The 18,543-nt window shown below is 40.1% G+C and overlaps 1 protein-coding gene across 6 annotated transcripts in view; it reads right to left on the bottom strand.

Moving 5' to 3' along the window:
• znf423 (zinc finger protein 423) overlaps positions 1-18,543 on the bottom strand; it is a 165,036-nt gene that overhangs the window by 102,898 nt on the left and 43,595 nt on the right. For all 6 annotated transcript variants that reach the window (XM_028449702.1, XM_028449697.1, XM_028449701.1 and 3 more), the window contains exon 3: positions 18,160-18,351. In XM_028449702.1, coding sequence (XP_028305503.1) covers positions 18,160-18,351 — 192 coding nt within the window. The remainder of the gene's footprint in view (positions 1-18,159; positions 18,352-18,543) is intronic.

The raw sequence follows: 18,543 nt of genomic DNA, 5'->3' as shown, positions 1-18,543 counted from the left end.
GAACAAGCCAACATACGTTCACAAAGTAAACAAGATGGAAACAGCCAGAAATCTGGACATGTTAACAATGGTAAGGTGACACAAGCTGGGTAAAGATGTATGAAAGTTCCACCTCCATCACATTCCAATTCATCTTCCCATCTCAGCATTGTTGTTGGTGTTTGTTTGTTGTTAGTTTGAGTGCCCTTTATTTATGCTCTCCCCAGAGGACTCCCTGACTCCTGACTTATTTAGCAGTTTGTTTTTAATCATATTTGAAAAATGAAGTAGATTGGTTAATATTTCAAGACATCCTACTAGCACGAGTGAGGTAGAGAGAGAGAGAGCAAAACAAAGACAGGAAGAGAGGGAATGTCAGAGATGGGAGGAGAGCAAAGAGGGAATACGACGGAGGAATTCTCTTGCTCCTTAACCCCAATTCTGGGAATCATGCTGAGAGCAGAAGCACGCATGAGGAGACAAACATGCATGCATGTTACAGAAAACACAGTGGAGGGAATGCCTACATGCAAAATGTTCACTTACGTCTGTGTGCATATACAATCATGCGTAAATAGAAATCATGGACTTTGAGTAACTTCACCAGGGACACCTATTATATCCTCCTGTATTCAGATATGACAACACAACCTATCTTCAAAAACAAATCAGTCTATTACTGAATTGATTTAAATATTTTTTCCCTTTATATGCAACCATTGTTTGGAGGGACAAAACAACGTGTTATAATCCCCACGCAAATCCATAAAGCGTGATTCTAACACACTATATAGAACAGAAACAAATATTAACAAAACTATTGAGAAGCACTGATTGGCATTGGAATCCAGTAAAGTCCCAACACCTTAGAAATGTGCTGTAAAGAGGTAAGATTTTGGGCATAGTTACCATATGGCCAGGAATGAGGTGTAGGAGGCCTAATGGCTACTAGGAAACCAATTTGTTTCACATCAAAAAACCTTTTGGTTAAATCCAACAGGTAAAAAAAAACCTTTCATTTTTAAGCCTTCCAAAGTTTCCTCTAATTCTCAATCTTAAGTCACAGTGCTGAAACTGGGGGTGGGCATTGATGGGAGCAGTGGAAAATCAAAAGTTTGGATTGAAGAATTTCCATTGTATTTTAACCTTTATTTAAACAGGAGTGTCTCATTGAGATTAAGAAGTGGATTTGAACCGACGACCCTCCAGTTATACTATAAGTCTGATTCCCTAACCCTTAGGCCACAGCTGCCCAATAATGGCCAAGAATGAACAAGAATGAAGAACGAAGTAAATAACCTAAATGAGACAGATGGGACCAAAAAGTATGGAAACTTATCTTTAAGCGTAACAGAAAACATTAAGTGGTTATAAGATTATTATGTTGCAATTATCAATTACATTCATGCAATTGTATTACAATAATAATACAATTTCATTTAGCAGGTGCTTTTATCCAAAGCGACATACAACACGAGCAGTTAGGGTTAAGGGACTTGCTCAACATCCCACAGTGATGACACAGGTTGGATTTGAACCATTGACCTTCCGCTTCTTAACTGTTACACCAACACTGCACAGTTTTCAGCAAATTCTGACAGATATGCACCATCTTTTAGATTTAAGTATTTTTTTTAATGAAAAATAAACTGTTCCTTTTATATATATAATAATCAGTTATTCTAATCTTAATACACAACAGTGATTACCCACCTGCACAATATTGATGCATTAACATACAATCACATCATAAGATACAATTCTGTGCACCAACTAAGAAAAACACTTGACTATGACTTTCTTCTGTGACTTCCAACAGTGAAGTGTATTCCAATCAGGCAATAAGGCGAACGGCTATTTCTAGGGACAAAGGACAGGGGAAGAAGTGAGGAGGGGAGGAAGGAACGATTGAGTGGAGGGAAAGCAGGAAGGGGATGGGGGAAGGGAAACAAAGGGTTCTCGGAGCACCCAGGGGAGAAGGCCCGGGCAGCTGACGTCATTGTGTGTGCGTGTTCGGGCATTGCAGTGGGGGTAAATGAGAGTTTGTGAGAAAGGCTGGCAGAGTTGGTGCTTCTGCTCCCCCAGGGAGCTCTTGAGGCGTAGAGAGAACAGATCCAAGCACAGCTCCCAGCCCCCATATAACCAGAAGCCTTAACAGAGTGCATGGCAAAAACAGCAATGCACCCAATCCACAAATTAGAGAAGTTTGTAATTTCATCACTCTCTTAGCTTAACTGAAATCATTAATATATCTGCATTGCATCTGTCTATGTTTCCATTCTCCTCTCCACTCAGATTCAAACCCACTCTTCCATCACAGAGGTTCTCCCTGGAGTTGTGCTTTTTTCTGACATTTGGCTGGACAAAGGCGAGTCACACCTGAGCACTGGGTTAAAACTATTATGGGCTCTCTCCCCGTGGTACACTGCCCTTTGCCACTACTGTCTGTGACTCAACTCTGCACATCTGTGTGTGGATTCCTGAACGAGTGTGCGCGCATGTATTTTCACACCAGGGAGCACCTTGTATTACACTCAAATTTGGGTTTTTTTTGTCCTTAATGGTACCAGTTTATTAAAGCAAAAGTAGGGTAATGGACACCAGACCAACAAGGCTACATCAATTTTTCATGCATGGGAGTACAAGGCAGAATTAAGGATTTGGTTGAAAAAACGTCCTAAATTTAGGCTTAAAAATACTTATGCGAAATGTCAATGTAAGCAGTCGGAGCTCTCATTGTCGAGTGCACTGCCACATAGGGCTGGGAAATTAATCGATATTCAAGATATATCAAATTTTGTATTTTATCGCCTATATCGATACACATATATATATATATTATTTTATAGCTAATCTTATATCAAAATACCTGTTTTAGGAGTCGCTGCTTTTGCTACTTCTCAGAAGAGTATGAAAAGCACATTTAGTGTGTCTTAACCCAAGACCTTCACCCAAACAAGCCACACAACAGAACTCACTCACAAGTGCTGTCCTTCATAGGAGAACAAGCCGAAGGTTTGTTAATAAAAGTGCCTGTGTGGCATTTCGTATCAGCAAATCTAACCCAGAATTGTCTTTCTGGTCAGAGTTCATTTGAATTAAAATTATTAAGATTTATATCATATAACTCCATTTTGGGAAAAAAATATTGATATATGAGTTTTGGTCCATATCGCCCAGCTCTACCGCCACGTAGTAGTTTCCACAATCCTTGCGTGTTGCTAAGAGTTTTCTGTCGGGCAGTGTTTTGTATGACACCACTCAGCACATTCTGTCCAAGAACATTTGAGCCTTTAAGCAAAGCAGGAGAACACTGACTTTAGTAGAGGACTGGTATAAGCAACAAAGACTTGGATTTATACATCACTTAAGATACTCTGCAAGTAAGAAATCAAAATGAATAGTGATAACAGTATTGCTAACACTTTTAAACCTAAAATTGCTTTAAAAGTCCCATATTATGAAAAGCACGTTTTTTCTGGTCTCTACATCTATAAACTGGTCCTCCCTGAGCCTGCCAACTCCCAGAATAAGGAAAACAAGTAATTCCTGCATGGTCTCTGCAGCCCACCCACTGGTAAAATGGTGCTCCTACAGGCTGTTCAGATTCAGCTCCTGTCTTTACGTAACCAAAGGAGTCATTTTCATAGGTCGACCTCCTCTGAACGGTGATAGCAGACATCTGAGAGGGGGGCGTTCATCCCCGAGGTGAAGTTTGGTGTGTCCAGCGGTGAGATAGCAGTAGTGTTTCGCAATGTCGTTGCTCAGATCTAGACACGCAAATAGCTCTGTTGTTGGTTGTACAAATCAACATAAGAGCCTAAATTGTGGGCAATGCTGTCCAAGTAGGTGTAAAACAGACAGAGCACATTTAAAGGTGCAGGCACAGAAACACCAGCTTGTTCTCAAAAGAGCTCAATTTGAGCTGAAATTCAGGACCACGGATGGGTTTGGGGCAATGCATATCAAAGACAGTGTTGTTGAACCTTTGACAGCTGTGTGAAATTGATGAAAAACTGCATAATATGGGACCTTTAAAAATTGTAAATAAATAATAGCAACAAATCTAGCAAGAAAAGATGAACTGAATGAAAAAATCCTAGCCATAACCTTATTGCATTGAGGGATGATTTGTCATTGGGAAGGTAAAAATTAGAATTGAAAACTGCAATTAAAATCTAAACATCCAAATCCTTACGACATCTCAAAGTTGTACAGAAAACCCACTCAATTAATTAAAGCCTGACTTGCTGTTTGCATTAACAGAGCGAATGTGTTGTTGTTGCCCTTGTTTCATCTTGTAAAAGAATGATCACAAAGCTGAAGTTCTGTCCTCAGTTTAACCAATTCAGTTTGTGAGTAGTCTTTTGAGGATTTGGAAAACTTGTTTTTTATTTGGGGAAAGGGGGTATTTATCTTTCTGATGTTTATAATGAATGTTTCCCAGGGAGGTTTATTGACCACAAGAGAAACTTAAAAGAATATATACACTAGATAAATAATATTATATTCACACACACGAAAGAGCCAACTTATGCTGCAGAGGAAAACCAAAAATATTCATTGCCAGTAAAGTCAAGACTTGTATTGAACACACAACATTAAAAATTACTGTTCTCAAATTAGCAACTTGAAAAAAAAAAAACAACTTCAGTAACTCACGCAATAAAGAGGGTGTGGGGACAACGGAGGAGGGGTAAGGAAAAAGGAAAGGGTAAAAACAGAAAAAGGGAGACAAACAGGGGCTGCTTTGGGGCCAGTCGCCACAGGGTGCATGTGTGTATGCATGTCTGTGTATGTGCCTTGGGAGGGCACAGTGGGGAGGGTTGGGGGCATGGAAGAAGAGATCAGAGCTTTGGGGCCAGCTCCACAGGGAACATGGATGATGGGGAGAGACGAGAGGGGGAAGGGAACGACAGAGCAGTAGAATGGAAAGGATGTGGTCAGTTATGAGTTTAGAAACTGTGTGTGGAAGGATGGGAGAAGGAGGACAGAAGTCTGTGTGCTCAGAGAAAGACTGCAAAGATGACTGATGTCAATGGGACAAAGTCAATAAAGGTGAGAGTCTGTTGACAAAAAAAGCTAAATTTGCCTGAAGTTAAAAGTTATGTTCGGGCAGAGAGTATCAAATGGAAGTCGACAGAAGAGTTAACGTAGAAAGAAACCATGAAGATCAAGGGAGGGACAAACAGGCTTGGGGCGGGGGGAGTAGCCCAGGTGTCAGCAGGAGGTGGGGTAGAGGTTTTGGGGGTCCTAGTTGCTGGCAGGGGTGCAGGAATCTAAGGGAATGGCCTGTTCCTCATTATCCAGACAACCCACACACATGAAGGGGGCCCCCCATGGAAGGCCCCTGACAACTCTATCGTCACACACAAGCATACACACACACACACACAAATCTATAGAATTCCACAAAGCAGAACAGATTTGACCAAACGAGATCCAACAACGTGACCTAACATTGCATTTAAAGCAACTCAGGATTTTCTGACCCTCTACTTGAAAAAGTGACTTGGAAAGCCACCTGAAGTAAGAACTCCAACTTGTTAAATTCTGAAAAAAATTACAATATTATACAAATCAACCATATTTGAGATCAATAACTCTGGGATTGGAATCCTTAACTCGGAAAGGCAGATTTCTGAGTTTCCTGAAACATAGCATTATTTGCTTCTCACCTCGCTTCTTGATTCATTCGGTTCCATGTCGCAAATCATGAGGTCATGAAATATTGTACAATACTGACAAGGTTTAATGTTTATAATTGTCGGCCCGACCTGTCTCAGAGCAAAATTTTGGGACAAATTACCTCTTAAAAGACCTCAGGATATTCTAATAAGACGTGAGATAATCAGTGTTTTCTTAACACAAGTTTAAATTTGTCTGTATTGTTAAATATTTAAAAAGAGATTAGTACTGTAAGAAAGAACACAGTATTCCTTTTGGAGTTTTGCAGAGGTGAGGAAGTACTCACCTGCCTGTGCCTCTGAGTGCACGTGTGCGCATTTAAGTCAAAATCCATTGCAGGCGATAAAAACATGTACAGAAGTTACATTAATCGTAACTTGGAGGTCTTTGTTTTTTGGTTAAGAAGGTCTGGAATTTTTCCAAAAGAAAGGAAACCTTAAATTTCTTCTGCTGTGACCTAAGGCTAAGAATAAAAATGAGGTTGGCATTTCAGGAGAGGTTGGGGTTTCATGATTTTTCTGAGCAAGAGACTACAGAACAACTCACCAAACATTAACTATAATATTGTAGTATACAGATTCTGTGATAAATAATGAATAATCGCGATGAAGTCACTGCTTTGGGCTTTGAATCTTAGGTATCATGAATCATCAGTAAAGTGATTATAACTGTAGCGGCACATCATTTGTAAGATAAAACTTAATGAATGAATGAAAAAAGGCCAAAAATTCATGCTCGACTAAAGTGAGTTAGATGCAGACAAAGGAGCTTCATGTTGTGTGAAGAAAAAATAAATAAATGCAATGTCAAGTCCAAATGCAAATAATCTGACCAGGAGGATCAGAAAAATAACATTTAATTAGAAATATGTAAATTTAGGTTCCTATAATCTAGCTGTGTAAATATTTATCTAAATCAAGACAAACAAACATCTACACACCCAGAGAAGCAGCAAACCCTTTGGCTGCAGAATTCTAATGAACATTCAGGGCCCCAAAAGCACACTTCATTTCTATCGGTTTTCAACAAAGTCAAAATAACCCGTATTTGCTTGGATTATCAATTTAAGCTTCTCGTTTTTTTTGTTTTTTTTTTTAATTTAACAAACGAACAACATACATATACACTCTTTGACAAGACACGCGTGCACATGCAAATATTTACTCTCTGCAAGATCTACACACAGTCACACAAGGACAGAGCGAGGGAGGAGAAGAAAAAAAGTTACATTTTTAATCAAGTGCTTCTTTTCCTCAGAGCAAAGTCAGTCTGAATACAAGAGGGTTAGCTAGTGCCAACACACACACACACACACACGCACGCACACACGTACATTCAACAGTTTCACTCTTGCATTAAAGCTGATATCCAGAGTTTCTGAGAAACGTCTCAATGTCCCGCCCTAAAAAGCCTCACTTCCTCCCACTGCCTCTGCCAATCTACTAGAAGCCACGCCTCTACTTTTCTGCACGCGCATAGCGGAACATAAGGTCGCATTGGGTAGCACTGATATAGCTCTATGGGTCAAATAAGAGCCAAAATCATATTTACCTGTTTACTGTTGTGACCCACGGCCTTGTTTCCATGCACAGTTCCACATTCACTTTGATTGACAGACTCCGATACAGGAAGTCGAAGTCTATTGGCTTGGCAATCACAGCGCTCGTTTCCATTTGTATAGGGGTCTATAGGACGAAGGAGGGACTTATATATACATTGATGTATATAAATGACCACTGACAGTAGACCATAGTAAAACACAAACATAGATTTCTCAGCTTTAAGTGAAAAACGAGTCGAAGTGGGAGGATATGAAAGAACAGGGGGAGGAGGAAGAAGATGACGGGAAAAGGGGGGGAAAAGGGAGAGAAGAAGGGAAGAAAAGAGAGGAGAAGAAAGAAAAAATCCCTGCAGAGTCTTTCTCCCTTCCTGGAGCGAGCGCGAGCCCCTGCAGCGCCGCCTGTGTAATTTCCAGTGGCAGTGAATACAGGTATTAATAAAAGCCCCATGGGGAAGAGCACACAATATAACCCTACATTTTCAGGCATTATGAAAGGATGCCCCCAGGGGTCCTCGGGCTCAAATTTCTGAGTTGCAGGCATTGTAAAAAGATGCCCCCGGGGGAGGACCCCGCAATAGAAATCTGCTGAATTCAAAGCATTTCCAGAGTCCTGGTGGGAGCCATTACTCCCACTAGAGGGGGGAGAGGTTTCTTTTCCTTTCCTCCCTCCTTCCAAGCTCTCTCTCTCTTTTTTATTTTTTTTTACCAAACATGTGTTGCTGACATGTTGACAGATTGCTCAGTGAGGTGTTTAGGTGCATGCACAAGGCCTGTCTGGTGAGACATGGGCTCTTCCCTGCTCTTTTTCCCCTCCTTCTCTTTTTCTCCCTCACCAGTTCCCAAGTTCCATCTCTCCCACTGACTGCAAACCTCTCAGCGTGCCCAAAACTGCTTCCATCCATATTTCATAAAGAAGAAACTAGGCTGAAAGAGAGAGAGACAGAGACAGAGCAGGGATGCAAAGAGTTTAGGCAAGATGGTGAGAGAAATGGGAGAGAGGTGGGAGGGTGTGGAGAGGGGAGACAGACAGGGAAAAAAAGAGGAAAAAGGGAAGATAAAGAGAGACAAAGCGGGATCAAGGGAGGGGAACAGGAGGAGGAGAGGACAGATAAAGAGAAATAGAGCGATGAAGAGAGTAGGAGAACTCTGCGGTGAAAAATGAACCCTGTGATGAAAAATGACTTCACAACAACCCTTCTCCGACTCACCCCCTCCCTGCCATCCCTCCTTTCCCTCTCTGCATGTTGTACTCTCCCCCGTCTCTTCCTTTGCTGCTCCCTTTGCTCCCCCCCCCACCCACACACACATGCACCCCTCCTCTGGTGCCCAGCTCCTGCTCTCTCTCTCTGGAAAACCTGAGCAGCAGCCAGCTGTGTCTGGTTCTGTGTGTGCGTCTGTGCACTTGTAAGTATGCCAAAGGCTTAGCACAGGAATCTTTGGGCCACCCTCGACAGACACACAGGGGGAAATCTGGGGGGCGTGGATTGGTGGATGTTTGGGGGGGGGGGGGGGGGGTACAGAGAGGAAAGAGAGGAACTTGGTGCTGTGGACGATACAAAGGGTTGGGTGGGGGGGAATAGGAGCTGAATGAAAAGTGCTTGTTGCATCATTAATTAAACAATGATTGTAGTCATATTCATTTAGTCGATCAACAGGAGCCGTCAGACTCAAACCACACTCAGTGTTGGTGTGTGTTTGTGTGCATGGCTGTCTGTCTGTAATTTCGTCTGAGACTACACCCTCTCTCACCTCACCCCACTGCCTCTGGTGCCCTCTCTTCTAGAAAGTGATCTGTGGTTTTAATAAGACTCCCGTCCTCACAGGACTCAGCTGCTCTTCTGACGACAGACACAATGTGTGTGTGTGTGTGTGTGTGTGTGTGTGTGTGTGTGTGTGTGTGTGTGTGTGTGTGTGCATTGTGACAGACAGCAAGAGTTTGGAAGTGGAAAGATGTCCCAAGGGAGGCCAACGAGTCACCCAAGAGCCCATGCAGCTCTCCTCCTCCCTGCTTCGTGATGTTCTCCCCCCCCCACCTTCTCTTCTCAGATCTTTAACTTTACCTCTACTTCTATCTTTGTTCCTTCCTAGACTTTCTTCATCTCTATCCTGGTAGTTCATCTCATCCCATCCCACCACCCAAAATTCCTTACTTTCCTTTTTAGCTTCCTGCTTCCTACCAGCTAACCAGGATCCCCTGGTAATCCGTCTGCTCCCCCACTGTGAGAGGAGTAAGAATAGACAAGTGTGCAGCTCTATGCGCTCACTTACCACAAACCTCACAAATATCTACACAATGAAAATGCACAGGATTCTTACCTCACCCTGCATGGACCCAAACACATGCATCATTTTCACCAACATCACATCGTCAGATAAGAAGTGAGTATATGAGGGGCGATGACTTGTCACTGTGTGCAACTGTGACACAAATAAAGGTGTGTGTGTGTGTGTGTGTGTGTGTGTGTGTGTGATGCCGAGCACAGCCAGGATCTATTCTTCTGTAAAACGTTGTCCCTGCTTCTCCTCCTCTTCCTCATCCTTGGGGAAAGTCTCCTCAACATTCTGACTTCTACTGAGACCAATCAACACTCCCCTGACTCTTCATCGAATCCCCATGTACTCATGCAAACACACACAAAGCAATAAATGAATGTAATAAAATGCCTCGTACTTGAACAATGGCATCTAACAGCAATGTTGCTTCAAGTTCATCCTTAAATGTCATCATCACTCATCACTGCAGGCTGGTAAATTGTCTGGTAAATAACATTAATATCATGTGAACACTCCTCAAAAAGGCCAAGGTTTAATTCCACCCTGAACATTCTGGCAGTAAAACGATACCCTCGAATGCCTTCGATCAGAGATGGGCAACTTTTATCACAGTGCAGGCAACAGAAATGTGTTTGTGTGATGCAGAGGGCCACATCATCAACATTGATGTCAGCATTTAGAATAATGACCAATCACAGCATTGATACAAGATACAAAGAGGTTTTTGTTATAGTTTTGTGTTTTCATAGTCATTTAGTGTGTTTTTGGAGTCATTTTGTGTGTTTTTAGAGTCTTTTAGTGTGTTTTTGGAGTGATTATGTGTGTTTTCATTGTTGAGCTCCATCTAAAATTAGATTTACTTTCCAGGATTCAAACTCACAAAGATAAATACAGATGAGGCATGTAATTAGTACTTAGAGTTAAATGCTGCTGCACATGACAAAGTTTTAATAATAAATTACCATAAATATATTATGTTTTTAAGTGCTTCAGAATTGGTATATTGTCAGTGGTATGTTATATTATATATAATAGGATGCATATAAAATATTATTTTAAAGATGCAAGGTGGATTCTTTGTGAAATATGACATCATTTGATTAGTTAAAAGTTGTTGGTTAGTAGCTAGTAAAATAGGAAGATGATAACTTTCTATGAAATGTAATGAAAATGAAACAATTGCATAAATTAGGAGAAATAAAGTGTTACATCTTGAAACTTAAACATTTTTAAGTTACTGCTAGCCTATCTTATTATCTTACCCTCTAATTAAAGTGAAATTGCAAACATTTGTTATTTGATAAATGCTTTTAAACTGGTAGCCCCTCGGACTACACAGTACCTATAAAGTAGCTCACAGCTTCACAAAAGTTGGTGATCCCTGTAATACACCCCTCACCCACACCGCTAAGCTGTCATATTACTGCCCTATAATGTGGTATTACATTAACCAGATGTATATTTTCCCATTTTTTGTGTATTTCGAGTAATTTTTGCATTTTTTCTTGTGATTTTGTGTGTTTTTGAAGTAATTTGTGTGTATTTTCTTACTCATTTTCCAGTTATTTTAGTATATTTTTTCAGGCATTGGTGTCGTTTTGTGTGTTTTGAAGAACATTTGTGTATTCTTGCTTTAGTTTTTTTTGCAACTCTTCTACCATTTTGTGTGTTTTTGGAATAATTTTTTGCCTTTACTTTGGGGCCACACATAATTAGCATCTGGTCCCCGAGCCACCAGTTGCCGTTCACTACCTTAGATGCTAATTTTATTTTCATTCGAATCTTTTCAGGTGATAATTTATAAATTGTATTACCCAATACTAGTGCTTTTTCCCATCTTATCTCCCCTAAAGAACCACCCATCCCTCCTCGAGAAGTCCAGGATCCCTGTGATGACAGGTAACACAAGTAAAATTGTTAAAGAGAAACTAAAAGCTTAATAAAGATAATTTGATTACTATAACATGTCATCCAAAATAGTCCACCAGTGTCTCCAATAAAGTCTTTAAAATTACCTCTTCTTAATGTTAGATCTCTTGTTAACAAATCACTGTTAATTAATGATATTATTTTGACACATCACTTGGACTTTTTACTTCTTAATGAAACGTGGTTGAATGATGGCATCAGTATTACTATTCTCAATGAAAGTGCACCACAAGACTTTATTTATTTCAATAAGTGTTGTACTTGTAGGAAAGGTGGTAGAGTTGCTGCCATCTTTAAATCAATATTTCAGTGCAAAGAAATAACATTTGGTGATTTTATCCCCTTTGAATATGTCATTCTTACTGAAGGGTGATTTAAGAGTTCTGTTTTTAGTCATTAATAGACCCCCAAAATATTATGGAGAATTCATGGATGAACTGCTGTCAGTTGTATGCACTGAATACAACTTTTTAAATATGCTTTAATGGACACATTTGGTCTTATACAACATGTGACTGGTCTGACACACACTCCAGATCACACTTGGTGTTGATATATCTGCTGGTGATGTAAGAGACTTAGCGCTATCTGATCATTTCTGTGTCTTTTTTTTATTTTTATCTAGAGACTAACATCTGTTCCCCCTGCTTCTATGTGTTTTAAGAAAAGGTACATAAATGACAACACATGTGCACCGTTTATGGAAGCCATAGTGATGACACCAACATTGAGTGCTGAGACAGTTGATAATCTCTTGGATGAGTTTAATACAAAAGTCTGTAAAGTCATAGATGTGTTGGCTCCAATCAAAATGAAGAGAAAAGCAAACACACAGGAAACACCTTGGAGGAGGACTAAGATAATTCTTAACCTTCAACAAAATATTTGATACATTTCAGTCAGGCTTTTGTTCTCATCACAGCACTGAAACTGCTCTGATCAAAGTGATCAATGACATAAGGTTAAACACTGATTCAGGAAAAGTATCTGTTCTCATACTATTGGATCTAAGTCCTGCATTTGACACTGTGGACCATGCAATTTTGTTGCCCAGATTGCAAACGTGGGTTGGACTAAATGGAAAAGCAATGCAATGGTTTAAATCCTACTTGGAGGACCAAAGTTATTTTGTAAGCATTGGAAACTTTGAATCTGACAGATTACAAATGTCCTGTGGGGTTCCTCAGGGCTCTGTTCTTGGACCCCTTCTGTTTATCCTTTATATGCTTCCTTTAGGACAAATTTTACAGAACCGTAAGGTTGATTATCAGAGCTACGCAGATGACACAACTATATCTATCACTGAACCCAGATGACAATGGTCCCATTGAGGTGTTGTGTGACTGCTTAGAAAAAATAAACTGCTAATAAAGACAAGATGGAGGTGATTGTATTTGGAAACAAGGAAAAGAGGACTGCTGTCAGCAAGTATCTTGAGTCTCAATCTTTTAAAACCTAAAGACCAAGTCAAAAACATTAATGTTCTGATTGACTCAGATCTTACATTCAGCAGTCAGATCAAATCTATCACAAAAACAGCTTCTACCACCTAAGGAACATCTCCAGAGTGAAAGGTTTAATGACTCAGAAAGATCAGGAGAAACTGGTCCATACTTTTATCTCCAGCAAACTGGACTATTGTAATGGTCATCTGACAGGAATCCCCCAAAAGAGCATCAAACAGCTACAGCTGGTTCAGAACGCTGCAGCTCGAGTCTTAACCAGAACAAAGAGGTCAGAACACATTACTCCAGTTTTAAAGTCTTTACACTGGTTCCCAGTCAGCCTCAGAATAAACTTTAAAGTTCTGCTGCTGGTGTATAAATCTGTGAATGGGTTTGGTCCAGAATACATCAGTGACATGTTAGTCAGGTATGAACCCAGCAGGTCTCTCAGATCTATGGACACAGGTCAGATAGTGGAGCCCAGAGCTCACAGTAAACATGGTGATGCTGCTTTTAGTTGTTATGCTGCAAAGAAGTGGAACAAACTGCCAGCAGAGCTGAAGTCTGCATCACATGTGAACATTTTTAAATCAAAGGCACTCTTTTTCTCTACTGCGTATGACTGAGAAGGAGATGTTTGGTCATGTTGTTGTTGATGTAATGTGTTTGTTGATGATGTTAAATGTATTTATTGATGATTTTAAATGTTTTTTGCTGCCGATTATAATGTTCTTATTGATTTTAAGCTGTTGAATGTTTTCTGTTGCACTTTTTGATCATGTAAAGCCCATTGAGTTTCCTTGTGCATGAAATGCGCTATACAAATATATTTGCCTTGCCTTTTCACATATCAGGATGAAGAAACTAATGTCTAACAGACTGAGTGCTTATGCAAACTACTGAAATTGCCTGACCAGGCAATAATCATGTATTTATTTACTATACCCACACCCAAACGTGTGATCGAAGTACGACCTATTATATTATGGTCACTTTAAGTAATCATAACATACTTTGGTCACAGTTTTAAACCATGATAGCTGGTAGATAGAATTCACAGATTAACATGACAGGATGAGAGTTTAGATGCTTATGTTAGCACGGCCAGTTGTGTGTTCACTAGAAACTACAAGGCATAATTACAGAGTAGACAAGCAGAACTGTGTCCACTGGTGCAGTTTATACACTCAACAACACAAAGCACTTGTACACACGACACACAAAGAATATCATATCCCAAACGCAAAGGCAGCGCTGTCACTGTGGCTTAAAGCGGCAGCACAGCAGACTGACAATGGTATTGTAATAGAGGCACGTAATCTCTCTCACACACACACAAGTACGTACACACACACACACACACAACTGAACTGTCATACCCCTGCCCATTAATGTGGCATTACATTAACCAGATGTGTGGGCTTTGTGGGTACGTGCATGTTGGAGTGGGTGTGCACACACTTCTGTGTCATTGATCAGCACTGCTGCGTGTGCGTATGTGTTTGTCCAATATCCACTCAAATTAATGGTGCCTCTTTATAGGCCTTCTGCTAGAGTGGCACTGAATTACTTGGTGCTTCACTCTCGCACCTGGGACCCATTCAGTATTACGGTACAAGCGAGCTGCTAACCAGGGACCCATTGGCTACAACAGTATAGTTAGCATTACACATACCAGCGCTTTTTTGCAGAGAATCTGCCTCTAACTAATATTGTTCTCAAGTCTGCTCCTGGGATACACAGTTGTGCATCAGACAGTCGTCAATAATCAACAACGTCCACAACATTGCTATAAGAAACTTAAAAATGAAAAAATATAAAAACTGGTGCCAAATTTGTGCACATAAACTCAGTGCTGTTAAGAGCAAGAGGCTACAGAAAATCTATTTTTCTTTATGGCTCACAAAATCTCCTTTTATACCATCCTAAACTGCCATCTGAACAAGACCGTTTTGTCAGTAGTCAATGCAAATAATGTTTTAATAGTAATTAAGCAATCGAGTTTAACCCCATGACTACCAGGTAACCATCAAAACATGACTTAAAGTCTCAATAAAGTCCCTTTGGGGATGCCTTGTATTTCTTTGCACCCAAACATATTTGCACAATTTTAGTTTTTCTAAATAGATTCTAAAAACAAATAATAATAATAATAATAATAATAATAATAATAATAACGTTCTGTTCTACTAGCAGGACTGACAACATAGCTATTGTCCTCTGACAGGATGGCAAAATGGCTGATTTTTGAGAATTTACTCTCTTCTTAGTGACAAAAGCAACAAACTACATCAAAACTTTAAAGGTCCAGTATTATGCTATTTTTCACTCATCTCCATTTGTTCTAATAACCCAAAAAACATAATATCTGAGGTTTATTTTCCCAGCCCTCTGAAAAGTCAGTTTAATGACGCTTCTAAAAACTGGTTGTTTTGGGGCCTTCATGCATATGTATGAGTGGGCGTGTCAGTAGACGCTGACTCCACACAACAGCTGATCATGATAGCGATTTTCTTTTGCTATCCACACACTCTTGTTCTTGTTTTCAGCCAAATAACTCCACATTACTGTAAAACACATCGATATTTAGGCAGCTATTGTGATTGTAAATCAGACAAATGTTGCTCCACGGTATGTGTTTATCACATCAGCAGCGAAGTAAGTCAGCTGTTTCAGCTGCTTCAAACACTCACCGGAGCTGCTTCATCGCTTTCTTGTCATCCTCACCACTACTGATTACAGGAATGGTCCATACAAGGTGACAGTCCACTGTTTTGTCCAACCGCTGTGTTGCATTGGGTCTCCAACACGTCAGATCATCTCAAAGGCGATACGAGGCAGTACAATGGATACTAAAAATGGAACTGATTGTAACTGCGCCGGGTGCTACTCTGTGGTTGCCCATTGCTCCTCAGGGAGGGGTTAAATACAGAGAACGCATTTTGTGTATGCAGCTTCACATCTATGACAATAAAACATGTTATATATTCTATCTTAAACCACAGTGTTTGTTTTACCTGTGAGGTAGTTTGAGAGGGAGGAGCTCACATTCTTATAGGGTAGGAGGAGCCAAGATTGACAGGAGGAAGAGCTTCCACCATGTGACATCAAATGGCGAGAAAAATCCAACTTGCCCATTTGGAGCTGAATTTTTACAAAATGTGGAATAACAAGGGGGGGAGGAAACGGAACGTTTTCAACTTTGGCCCTCTGAAAGAGGCTAAAGGAATGTATATCACTGTAGCAAAACCATTATAAAGGGAATTTTTCATGATACTGCCCCTTTAAAATAAACGTTATAAAACTTTTGTGCATATTCAGTGTACGATGTGATTGTCCCCAAAAAGCTTTGTGTGTGTGTGTGTGTGTGTGTGTGTGTGTGTGTGTGTGTGTGTATCCTACATATTGATACCTTAGGGTCCCATCAAATTAGTTCTTTATTTAATACCCAGAATTATTAGAGGCCCACTTATTACAACCCAAAAGCTAAACCACCTTTATCTACAACTACACACAGAAACCCGAGGAACCCAAGGACACAAAACCGTGCATACAAGTGCGTACACATACTGCTAAGCCGTGGGATTACTTTGCAATCACAACCACTCTTCTCCAGGGAAAAACATATTTTATCATTTCATTTCTTTCTAGTGCTTTTCCCTTTTGCTGCCCCTCCCCACCCTTCCTCTTACCCTCCTCTGGGTTTCTCCATCATCAACAAGTAGCCCTCCCCTGGCTCCTCTGCCGAAATCACAGGCCACATTCTGTGCTTTGACAGCAGCCCTGCACTTTAAGCAGTGTGATACCCTCGGAGCGTGAGCTGTGTGAGCGTGAGCGTAAGTCTGAATTGACTCTGGCATGGACAAGTGACTGTGTGTACTCACTTGTGTCAGAATAAGACATTTCAAGTGGAGGAATACATTTCTGGGTTTAAACAAAAGTCACAGTCAAAGATGTGTAAGAATTTAAATGCTGTTAGGAGGTTTGTTGAGGTGTACCAGAGCACAAGTGTTGTTTATGGTAACAGAACAGGACTGAGACTTAGAAACAGAAGTTTCTTCATTAGGATTTAGGAAACTGTCATTTAAAAAAGAAAAGTAAAACTTTGCTAAACTCTTAATGCAGAATAGGAATGAACCATCTATCCAAACTGCAAACTACCTACATAGGTAGGTGTGGTGATTCAAATTGTGTTTTTTTTTTGTTTGTTTTTTTAAATGAATAAAGTTTGCATTAACAATGTATTGTTTTCTATAACTTTGCATAAACAGGTACATTTGCAAATTGATCTAGTTATGACTTGTTAATTGTTGTAAAGGCAACTAATTGTATTTGAATTATTTCATAAAAATACAGATAAAATGGCTCAGATTTACAATAAAAAAACATATGGTAATTTAGTGGTTTTTTTTTTTAGTTTTAATTATTACTAAATCATGGTACTTTTCCAGTAGTAATGCAGGATTGCCACTCTTTGAAAAGGGAATGTTTACTGCAGTGTATGTAATAACCCAATCCTCACATATTTTAAAAATACTGTATGTGATACAATAAAAAGTGATTATTAGCTGTCAAAAAACGGATCAGTCTCCACAGTTAAGATTATCGGGTTTGAACTCTCGTCAGTAACACTTGACAAGCATCAATGCATGCACTCATACGCACACAAATCCCAGTCCACATTACCTACATTTCGACTATAAAAAGAATCTTTAAAAAAGTAAATGATTTTGATGGGGAATTCGCAGCATCTGCGACTGGCCCATGGATGTGCCGCACAGGGTGGTTGTTCTTGCTGCGGCAAATCTTGATAGTTGTATCTAAAAAACAAAAAATTGGCTTCATGTTTAGCCATAGAATCTATTGGCAAATCAGAAGCAAGTGTGTAGACATACATGACGACGTACCAGGAAGGATTCGTCACATTGGTCAAATTTGCGGGATTGTTGTGGTGATTGGCCACGCAGAATTTGCCAGGCTTGGCTAATTTGTATTAATAGTTGTGATCACAACATTGCAAATTTCTGGAGGGATTGATAAAAAAGTGTGGGAAAAAATACTGCTGGTCAGGGGCCCCTAACTGTACTTCATACTGTATGGTAGGCAAATAGAAAGTTGTAGCTGTTAGTTGTAAGATTGTTTCGAGCATGTTGTTTGTGTACAACAAACTGTGAACATCCACACCACTAATCAAAATATTAAAATTGTATTGTAAATATCTAAAATTGCTCTGAAATCCAATGAGTCACGAGTTCTACATCAAAATAACACCCTTGGTCTTACCAGCTGGACAGTGGTTGGTTCGGTGTTCAGTGAGCTCAGCCAGACACTCAAAGTCTTGCTGACAATTGTCACAGGTGAAGATAGACTCGTCATCTATGTCATCATCATGGTCGTCGTGCTCCTCCTGTTCTCCGTCCTCAGTGGCCACTCGTCCGTCTTTAGGCTCCGCCTCTCGTTTAGTGACGGGGACTTCTGAAGAAACAAACAATAGTAATTCACTTTACAGCATTCAGCACTTGGGTTCATTAGCATCATGAAGACTTCCTGGTCTGTCATGTTTGTTTACAACTTGTCAAATCACAAATGTGTATATATTGATTTTGCATGTGATTGTATTGTGTGTGTGTGTGTGTGTGTGTGTGTGTGTGTGTGTGTGTGTGTGTG

Source organism: Gouania willdenowi, chromosome 6 (genome assembly GCF_900634775.1).
Source record: "Gouania willdenowi chromosome 6, fGouWil2.1, whole genome shotgun sequence".
In the NCBI taxonomy this organism is placed as follows: domain Eukaryota; kingdom Metazoa; phylum Chordata; class Actinopteri; order Blenniiformes; family Gobiesocidae; genus Gouania; species Gouania willdenowi.
This window is presented reverse-complemented; position numbering and strand designations above follow the sequence as displayed.